The 10,736-nt window shown below is 40.6% G+C and overlaps 2 protein-coding genes across 2 annotated transcripts; both read left to right on the top strand.

Annotated features, from left to right (window-relative positions):
• The first annotated feature begins 4,227 nt into the window (after positions 1-4,227).
• LOC141619568 (zeatin O-glucosyltransferase-like) lies at positions 4,228-5,939 on the top strand. Its single transcript, XM_074436584.1, has one exon. The coding sequence runs from the start codon at positions 4,352-4,354 to the stop codon at positions 5,762-5,764; it is 1,413 nt and encodes a 470-aa protein (XP_074292685.1). The 5' UTR covers positions 4,228-4,351; the 3' UTR covers positions 5,765-5,939.
• A 2,236-nt stretch (positions 5,940-8,175) lies between these two features.
• LOC141619570 (zeatin O-glucosyltransferase-like) lies at positions 8,176-9,686 on the top strand. Its single transcript, XM_074436586.1, has one exon. It carries the CDS (start codon positions 8,184-8,186, stop codon positions 9,582-9,584), a length of 1,401 nt encoding a protein of 466 aa, XP_074292687.1. The 5' UTR covers positions 8,176-8,183; the 3' UTR covers positions 9,585-9,686.
• The last annotated feature ends 1,050 nt before the right edge of the window (positions 9,687-10,736 follow it).

The following is a 10,736-nucleotide window of genomic DNA, read 5'->3' as shown; positions in this document are numbered from 1 at the left end:
TTTAAGAATCTTTATACGACAAGTGTAATACCGACAATCTTCCACTTATACGTAAAGCATAAATATTCATTTGCGCCACCTAATTGGTTTAGAGTGTACAAATTGTAAATGAAATGAGCAGAGAACGTCGGAGGATTGAGGGTTTTTGAGAACTTTTATGAGGTTACTTTTAATAGCGGGCCTAGCGGGCCGCCAATGGGCAATTTTGTTTAGTCCAAGCCCGTCCATTTATACTAGCGGGCCTAGTTTTCTTGTCCGTTACCCGTTTAATTTTTCATTTTTCTTGTTCAAGCCCGCTATTTTAACGGGCCGAGCGGGCTGGGACGAACGGGCTGACCCGCACTTGATCAGCTCTAAGCTTCGTTTAGCTTCATTTAATTTAGTTTAGTTTAGACCTGATTAAATGGTCCAGGCCCGACGGCTCAGCCCAATCTGACCCGTTTTTTTTCGGGCTTGGGCTTCATGTTTGGCCCAAAAAAAGCCCACATCCCGGCCTATTTTAGGCCTGCGTAATTTTGGACCGAGTATTGGCCTACCGTATGGCCCGATTTTTAGCCAGGACAGTCCATTAGTTTGGAAAAAGAATAAGCCAACAGACATATCATATACGGTGTTGCTCTTTCACATACGACTTTTACTCTTTCACATACAATTTTTCACAATGTTTCCAAACAGTACCCTCCCCTCAACAAAAAGAACCTTGATTTTATTTTGTCTTTCTCCTAAAACCTAATTCAATTTCACTCAAATTCTTCAATTATGATTTATTAATTTTCACATAACAACTACTTCGATTTATCAAAAAATTACATTAATATGCGTATTTGTTTAGGGTAGGCCGTAGGCGGTAAAGGTACAACGGACTACACAATTGGCAAATTTCAATCAACTTGTCATTTAAGACTTCATTGCTTGTCAAATTGTTTAGGGTACCATTTCTTTCGATAAATTTCTTTCTCCACTAATTCAATATGAAAAGAATGACAAATACAATATCCATATTGCTTGTCGATTTGAGATTTTAATTAAATAGTCATTCAAGACTTAATTGTCTTGTCAATTTTTTTTCAATGAATGAACTCCAGTATACATAAGAGTACAGTATACATACATAAGATTACAGGGAAGATGGATGATGTGCGTTGGGAGTGGACAGGTTCATCGTTGTGTGCAAGCATAACATCGGGATTAACTAGGGCTGCTTGAAGGATCGTTCGTTTGTTGGTGGAATCGTGGTTGTGGTCGTCGGTTGGGGTAAGAGCATGGTGTCTCTGGTCGGTCTATGATGGACTGGTCGCTAGCGGGTAGGATGGCATGGCTGGTGATACGGATGGTTGGTGTTCAGGTACGGGAACGGTGGAAAAGGGTGAATGATTTCTTAAATAACTACTCCAATGTAGCATGAGAGATGAGGGATGAGGAGAGAAAATTGAAAAAAATGAGAGGGGTAAGAGGTAATTTGCGTATGTAAAAGAGTAAAATGCGTATGTGAAAGAGCAATACCCATCATATATTCCTATTTCATCAGGGAAATCCAAATCAAAGAGATAATTTACAACTCTTAGGGGATGTTTGATTGGAGCTTTTAGAATTGATTGGAATGAATTCAATCCATTTTAGTGTTTGGTTGCAGAGTTTTTGAATGGAGTTAGATATCCAATGAATTCTAACTCCATTCCAACCACTTGGAATCTCATACCATTCCACCCAAGTATGCACCCGAGTTTCTATATCCATTCCACCTTATTACTATACCATTCCAATATCGAACCAAACACTTGTGGGCTAGTATAAGGTTCTAACACCATACCTCTATTGACACGGCTGTCGCAATCCTATCAAAAATCGTGAAAAATGGATTAATACTCGTTATTTGGGGCTGAAATCGAATAAGTTAACTCATGGAATAACCTCAGACACGTGGTAGAAAAACCGGGAGGAAAAGAAATGTGATCGGGTATGACCTCCTGAGCGGTTCAAATTGAAGTGTTAAGACACAATTTTCTTGATTCCAGGGTCCCGGAACAAAATTATACAGAAATCACAGAGAAGGTTCCTCGGATCAGGTAAAGCAGCCACACAAAATTTGAGGAGCAATGAAGGACATTTCGGTGTGCCAATATGCGATAAACGAGCATTCGTCGAACCTCGGCTAATCGTGAAAAATGGATTAATACTCGTGATTTGTGGCCGAAATCGAGTAGGTTAACTCCTGAAATGACATTGGATACGTGGTAGAAAACCCGGGAGAAAAAGAAATGTGATTTGGTACGACCACCCGAATGGGTCAAATTGAAGCGTATAATAGTTGGCTTTTGAGATTACAGGGTCCTGGAGCAAAATTTTCCGGAAATCACAGAGAAGGTTCCTCGGATCAGGTAAAGCGTCGACACAAAATTTGAGGACTAACGAAGGACATTTGTGGGGGTCGCTATGCGATAAACTACCATTCGCCGAACGTCGGATAATCATGAAAAATGGATTAATACTCGTTATTTGGGCTGAAATCGAATAGGTTAACTCCTGAAATGACCTCGGACACGTGGTAGAAAACCAGGAGGAAAAGTAGTGTGATCCGGTACGACCTCCCGAACGGCTCAAGAAGTGTATAATACACGGTTTTCGAAATTGTAGGATCCCGGAATAAAGATCTTCAGAATCACAGAGAAGGTTACTCGGATCAGGTAAAGCGGTCATACAAAATTTGAGAAGCAACATAGGACATTTGGGGGAGCCGCTATGTGATAAACCAGTATTCGTCGAACCTCGAATAATCGTGAAAATCCATTAATACTCGTTATTGAGGTTGAAATCGAATAATAAGTTAACTCCTGAAATAACTTTTGACATGTGGTGGAAAAAGCGGGAGAAAAAGAAACGCGGTCCGATCTAACCTCTAGAACGGCCAAATTGAAGTGTTGTATAATACACGGTTTTCGAGATTTCAAGATTTTGGAATAAAATTCTCCGGAAATCACAGACACAAAATTTGAGAAGCAACAGAGGACATTTGGGAGTCCCGTATGCGATAAACAAGCATTGTCGAACTTCTGATAATAGTGAAAAATGGATTAATACTCATTATTTGAGACTGAAATCAAATAGGTTAACTCCTAAAATGAACTCGGACACGTTGTAAATAAACAAGGAAAAAAAGAAACGTAAAAGTACCTTAATTAATATTCCAAATTTTGACAACTGCGAATATTTTTTTTGGTATTGACCAGGAATATCAATTACCGACAGATGGGACAATCTCCTTCGGGGTACTGAAGACAATTTAATGAATTGACCTCCTTCTAAGTTTAGCCTTTTTATTCGCAAGTCACAACTGCGATTTTTTTTGGTAGCAACCTAGATATACTATACAGATGATGAGAGTATGACGGTCTTACATTGTAAGATGCTCCATTTTATAAGAAAATTGTTCATTTAATATTGATTGCATATTTGGATTCCTCTGCATGTTAAATTAGCACATCTCAAGGCAAATGGCCACACGGCGTAGCTAGTAACAAAGCATCACAGCGGATTCTGCGCCCATTTTGGATCTTTGCTCATAGCAACTAGCAAGTACTCCCTCCGGCTTGCTGTTTTCTTCCCATTTCATTATAATACTCCTCACATATATTAGAGAAACGGGAAGAAAAATAAAAGCCAGAGGGAGTACCAATTACTCCCTCGGTCTCATTTAATAGTTTACAATTACTTGAAATGAGGAGGAAATGTAACGATCTCCACCCACATGGGTTGATTTATTTACCAAAAAAAGAAAGTGTAAACAATTGACTGAAACACCCAAAAAAGAAAAGTGTAAACGATTGACCGGAACGGAGGGAGTAGTAGACATGACAAAAATTATCCTTGCCCGAAAGATCCAATAACCGGACCCGTACCTGACCGACACCCGTACGGAGGACCGAACTTAACCTGGCCCGACCTTATATGATCCACCCGAATGTTTACTGTACCAAATTGACTATTATCACAAAATAACTTGAAAATTACATACACGAAAATAACCCGAATGGAACCGGGTTCTTGTAAACCCGAGCTACCCTGTGACGGCCCGACCCGACCCGGTCAACCCGCGACCGTTTGTCCCGTCTAGCTAGTGGGGGTGTTTGACCACCTAAACGTTAATAATTATAGATGAAATTAGGAAAATTTAGATAATCCGTAAAATTATCGAAATGCATACCTTACTATATGTTATTCCCTCTGTTCCAATCAATTGTTTGCCTTTGATTAAAATACCCCTTTACAAAGAGGGGTATAAAAAAAGAGGGGCCAAAATGATTGAAATCATTTTGTACCCAAAGCCAGAAGGCAATATCCGCATACATAAAAAATGGAAGGCCAAAATGACTATCGAGTCGTGGTGGTTATGGTCCCTTTTCCGGCTCAAGGCCACCTTAACCAACTCCTTCATCTCTCCCGTCTCGTTATCTCCTACGGCATTCCGGTGCATTATGCAGGTTCTGCAACGCACAACTACCAAGCCAAGGTCCGGGTCCAAGGTTGGGACACCGAAAGTCTAACTAAGATCCAATTCCATGACTTCCAACTCCCTCCCTACGCTTCACCTCCTCCAAAACCCGATCTTTCTGTCCCTTTCCCGGTTCACCTTCAACCACTTTTCGATATTTCAACAAATCTACGAAACCCCGTGTCTGAACTCTTGGACCAACTCTCGGCAAAGTGTCGAAGAATCATTGTTGTTTATGACAGCATGATGGCTTCTGTAGTCCAAGATGTTAAGTTCATTCCAAAAGCCGAACCCTTCCGTTTTGTTACTGTTCCTGCCTTCAGCCAGTTCTTTGGTTTCTGGGGAGCCATGCCGGAGTCAGATAAACCTTTTCGAATAGATCCACGTATTATTATCCCCAGATGTAATCCTTCCGGAAAAGGGATAACTACACCAGAGATCGTAAGGTTATTCTTTGCTGAGGTGAAATTCTGGGGGTTCGAGTCCGGACGAATCTACAATACATCAAAGGTGATAGAAGGTCCATATGTTGAGCTGTTGGAAAAACTCTCAAGTAATGAAAGAAATGATACTGAAACCAAACACTTTGTCCTCGGACCGTTTAATCCGGTGGAAATGACACCCGGAAATCGGAAAAGACATGGATGCCTAGAATGGCTCAATGAACATGACAAAGGGTCTGTGATATACGTCTCCTTCGGAACAATGACATCACTAACAGAAGAACAGATTGGAGAATTGGCTACCGGGTTAGAAAAAAGTGGACAGAAATTTATATGGGTGCTCAGAAATGCCGATAAAGGTGATGATTTCTGTAGCGGGAAAGACGGAAATCTTGAACTTACAGAAGGGTATGAGGAGAGAGTCAAGGACAGGGGAATGGTAGTCCGAGAATGGGCCCCACAGCTAGATATTCTAGCGCACCGGTCAATAGGCGGGTTCATGAGTCATTGTGGTTGGAACTCGTGCATTGAGAGTATTAGCATGGGGGTCCCTATAGCAGCGTGGCCTATGCATTCCGACCAGCCGCTGAATGCTATTTTGATAACAGAAGTGCTAAGAATTGGTGTCATGGTGAGGGATTGGGAAGACAGTGGGAAGCTAGTTAGTTCAGCTACTATTGAGAGTGTAATCAAAACATTAATGACAACAAAGGAAGGAGAGGAGATCAGGAAAAGAGCTTCGGAACTCGGTGGTGATGTTCGAAAATCAGTTGCGAAAGGTGGAGCTACATCCTCAGAAATGGATGCTTTCATAGCTCATATCACAAGATGAGGTACATTCTCAGAGTGTTACCTGCATCAACATTAGTAGTACATCAGTTAAAACGGGTCAGCGGGGTTTATGATAGTTTGGGTGTAATAGTTCATTTCTTGTCATATGAGTTTGGGTTATTTGGATTCGGTTTGGTTAGTTTCGGTCGATTGTCTTAGGTAGTGTTGTGGCACAATAAAAAAACGGATACACTTTTCGTTTTGGTTCCTTATGAAGTTATGATACACATTAGTGTGCAAAAGTGGCATGGAAAGAAACTAAAACTAAGCCAGAATATGATGTGTGCTCTCAGAATTTCGTAACTAGTAAATACAACAACATTTCCCCGGTGCCTCAATGGCTCCCGCAAATTGCGGGGTAAGGGGGTGTCGGATGTACGCAACCTTACCCTTGTGTAAGCAACACAAATAGGCTGTTTCCGAATGACCTAAGATGAAAATTGCATCAAGAACTGCATTTAATGACCGCTATTTCACAAGAGAAAGAAGCGCAACCACTTTAGTGAGCCGTTTTGATTTATTTCATCGTAATCCTAAACCTAAGAGTAATGAGTTTTTGACTCCATTGAAAATATGGAAAATCCATAACTAGTAATTCTAAGACCACCTGTGTAAAATTGCTAACACGGTAACAAAGTAACACAGTAACACCACACAATCACGAAGAAAATGCAGCAAGGTCAAGAGTATAAGGTAAAGCCTTACTAGACAGGTAAATAAGGAGTGATTCTATATTAAGACTAGTAACTACACAGAAAAAGGGAAATATCAAAAGGCAAGCTTTCTCTTACTCGTTCTCAAGGTTGATGGAATCACCAAACTGGGCATGCAGAATTTTCTTCAACTCGGCCATTTGTGCAAAGGCGTAATCCTTTTCTTTTTCTAGTTTCTCCAGGTTCTTGCTAGATGATTCCTTCATCTCTTCTAGTCTGGTTTCTATTTGATCAATCGAAACATGAGCAAGCATGCCGATCTGGAAACGTACTACCTCCTAGCTCATTGATTGCATCCTCCAGATTCTCCAAACTTTCCTACAGAAAGAAGATGAATAAGCATTAGTCACCTAAGTAACGGAATTTGTGAACTCATAAAGCCAAATGGTGAGACTAACCCAAATCCTAATATATTCGTCATTTAATTATAGAGTTGAGGGATTGTTCTGACATGTTAGACCGTCTTCTATATGTTGTTGAAAAAGTCATCAGACTCTAATTATAAGTGGACATGGAAGTTGGCATTGTCAATTTCATCAATGATCACATGACCATCTCTTTCCAAGCAACTACTTATAACAGAATGAAGCTAAAACTCCAAAGGAATTTCCATACTATACACGCAACAGTGCGACACCCATCTTTCAGGTGTCAAATAACAGGGGGTCGAATATCTAAAACATACAGTGAAAATCTAGCTAAACATTATTACATTAGCATTACCCGAATGCCTTAAATTCTCATGCGCCCCGCCTAAGGGGCGTGGTAGGGAAGGATATAAGTCTGATGTAAGCAACCTTACCCAACACAGAGCGACTATTTCACATAAAATCATCCTAAATACGGAGTAGCAACTTTTGAGGTTACATACAGAAGTATTTCAGTATTCCGAAATAGGCAGGTATTAAAGTAAGGTCAACCCAATAACTAGACACTCAAATAAATAATTAGGGTGTTTATCTTCAAGGTCGAATATTCAATAAAAAAATCTTACGCGTCTTATTGCGTACATTATTTCATAAAAGAACAAAACGTTCTTTTAATATTGGCATCATTTGGTAGCTGGCACTACGTAATGATTATGATTATTATTATAATTTAATAATTTGGTTTTGAATTAATTGCAATTGCCTCTGCATATTCAATTAAAACAACATGAAGCTTGACACAAGAAAAATAATAATACAATGCAACGTAGTACTTCGTATTAGTTTATTAGAAGACAACTAGTGTAAGGCAAATGGCGTATTAAGGAGTACACCGATTCTTGTTTAAGACCGGCTCTCACACTCGATTAAAATGAAAGGAGGTTGTGAGCGGACTTAAATTAAGGGTGATTGACCACCTAACCGTTGCAAAATTTAGATCAAATTTTCGAAAGATTTTCGAATTTACCTTACTATATTACTTGTTCACCTCTCCCTAAAATTCTTTCACTCACTAACCTACAAATAACAAATCTGAACTCCGTCACTAGCCACAACTCCACTTGAAGCAAACGAGGTAACTAGTGACGTAATTGCATATAAAATTTTATACTCCCTGCGTCCCAATTATTTGATTTTTTTTTGTGAGGGTAGACAAATGATTGAGACGGAGGGGCTAGATTATTATGTGCATTCTTTGTACTTCCGTAGATATATATAAGACCTCAAAAAACTCATTCTGCATCCAAAAACATAAGGCAGTAACCACATACATAAAAATATGGAGGGCCAGAATGACTCTCAAGTCGCGGTTGTTATGGTCCCTTTTCCGGCTCAAGGCCACCTAAACCAACTCCTCCATCTCTCCCATCTCGTTATCTCCTACGGCATTCCGGTGCATTATGCAGGGTCAGCCATGCACAACCACCAAGCCAAGGTCCGGATCCAAGGTTGGGATACCGAATGTCTAACCAAGATTCAATTCCACGACTTCCAACTCCCTCCTTACTCTTCACCACCTCCAAAACCCGACCTTTCCGCCCCCTTCCCGGTTCACCTTCAACCACTTTTCGATATTTCAACACATCTACGAGAACCCGTGTCAGAACTCTTGGAGCAACTCTCGGCAAAGTGTCGCAGAGTCATTGTTGTTCATGATAGCGCAATGGCTTCTGTGGTCCAAGATGTCAAGTTCATTCCAGAGGTTGAGTCCTTTCATTTCAATCCTGTCTCTGCCTTTTACCGGTTCTTAGGTTCCTGGGAAGACATACCAGAATTTGATAAACCTTTTAAAATAGATCCGAGTGTTATTATCCCGAAATGTATTCCGTCTAGAGAAGGGACGATTACACCAGAGTTCTCAAGGTTCCTCGTTGATCAGAAGAAATTCTGGGGGATCGAGTCAGGACGAATTTACAATACGTCAAGGGTGATAGAAGGTCCATATGTAGAGCTGTTGGAAAAACTATTGGGAAACAATACTGAAACCAAACACTTTGTCCTCGGACCTTTTAATCCGGTAGAAATGTCCGGAAATCAGAAAAGACATACATGCCTAGAATGGCTCGACCAACATAACAAAGGGTCTGTAATATACGTCTCTTTCGGATCAATCACGTCACTAACAGAAGAGCAGATTGGAGAGTTGGCTACTGGGTTAGAAAGAAGTGGACAGAAGTTTATATGGGTGCTCAGAAATGCCGATAAAGGTGATGATTTCTGTAGCGGGAAAGACGGAAATCTTGAATTTACGGAAGGGTATGAGGAGAGAGTCAAGGACAGGGGAATGGTGGTTCGAGAATGGGCCCCTCAGCTAGACATACTAGCGCACCGGTCAATAGGTGGGTTCATGAGTCATTGTGGGTGGAACTCTTGCATCGAGAGTATTAGCATGGGGGTTCCTATTGCAGCGTGGCCTATGCATTCCGACCAGCCGAGGAACGCTGTTTTGATAACAGAAGTGCTAGGGGTTGGTGTTATGGTGAGGGAGCGGGAAGACCGTGGTATGCTAGTTAGTTCAGCTACTATTGAGAGTGCAGTCAAAAGATTGATGACAGCAAAGGAAGGAGCACAGATCAGGAAAAGAGCTATGGAACTAGGCGACAGTGTCCGAAAGTCAGTTTCAAAAGGTGGAGCTTCATCCTTAGAAATGGATGCTTTCATTGCTCATATAACAAGATGAGACATGCATTTGGGGCTTTTCAATGTGTTAGAAGTAGACCTGCTAAACGGGACAACTTGTTCAAGATAGTTTTGGTACATTGTGCACCTCCCGTCATTTCAGGTTGGGTTATTCGGGTTCATAGTTTCATACATATTTTGTGTGTGTAGCCAAAAAGGTAAGGTTTGGTTTGGTTAGTATTTTCAAAAGTGCCATCATTGTACTGCGAAATGGTATGTAAAGAAACTACAACTAAGCCAGACTGCAAAAGAGATGATGTGTTCTCCCTGAATTTCAGAACTAGTAAATCTTAGAAAAAAAAAACCCGACACATCTTTACTCTAGAAGATTAGAACCACCAAGTGAGAAACAGTATTCACAGCAAAGCAAGAGCCTTCAATACTTAAGCATCACCGAGTATAACTATGTAATACACGCTCAAAGCATTTTTTTTTTATTTTTTTTTTCGACGGAAACATTCAAAAACATATCATTGTAAAGACCACCTGCGTATTATACACAATTCATGCTTTTTCTATAATACTCCGTGTCTCCGTATAAAATTAAAACAAGATAAGGAAACTTAATCCCCAAAATCAAACAGAAATGGGGTTTAAATCCAAAATATTTACAAAAATGGGGCTCCTTTCAAACTATTTACAAGAAATGGGTCCACGTCATCACAATGGACGGATTTTTCATTTTTTGATAAAACTGAACATCTCGCTGTGTGAGACAGCGAGTAGTAATCAAGGACTTCGCTCCCTAACATGCTTGCTTCATGCTTCTCATTCTCCTTGCTCCGTCCACCAATTCACGAACTACCACCACCATTCTCTTCCTCTAAGTCCCCTTATCAAATACACCCATTTGTTTGAGTTATTAGCCTCTTAGTTTGCAAATTAAATAACTAGCAACATTGCCACTCGCAAAAGTATTTCTGCGTTTTCGGTTTCGAGGCTAGGTATATTATGTTAACCATCAGTGGCCCCAACAGCTGCAATGCTTCTTCTAAGTGGTCACCTTACCAACTCCAAACTCCAAACCCCATCATCAACTTACACATTCCGCTCTCGGGTTACTGATAAATTTGCTGATTTGATCCGCCGCTTCAGTGGCCGCAATGCCGAGCATCACCAGCCTCAGCCCATATAATCAACGTGATTCGAGACC

This window comes from Silene latifolia, chromosome X, assembly GCF_048544455.1.
Source record: "Silene latifolia isolate original U9 population chromosome X, ASM4854445v1, whole genome shotgun sequence".
NCBI lineage: Eukaryota > Viridiplantae > Streptophyta > Magnoliopsida > Caryophyllales > Caryophyllaceae > Silene > Silene latifolia.
Note: the sequence above shows the minus strand (reverse complement) of the source record. Positions and strands in the feature narration are given on the sequence as shown.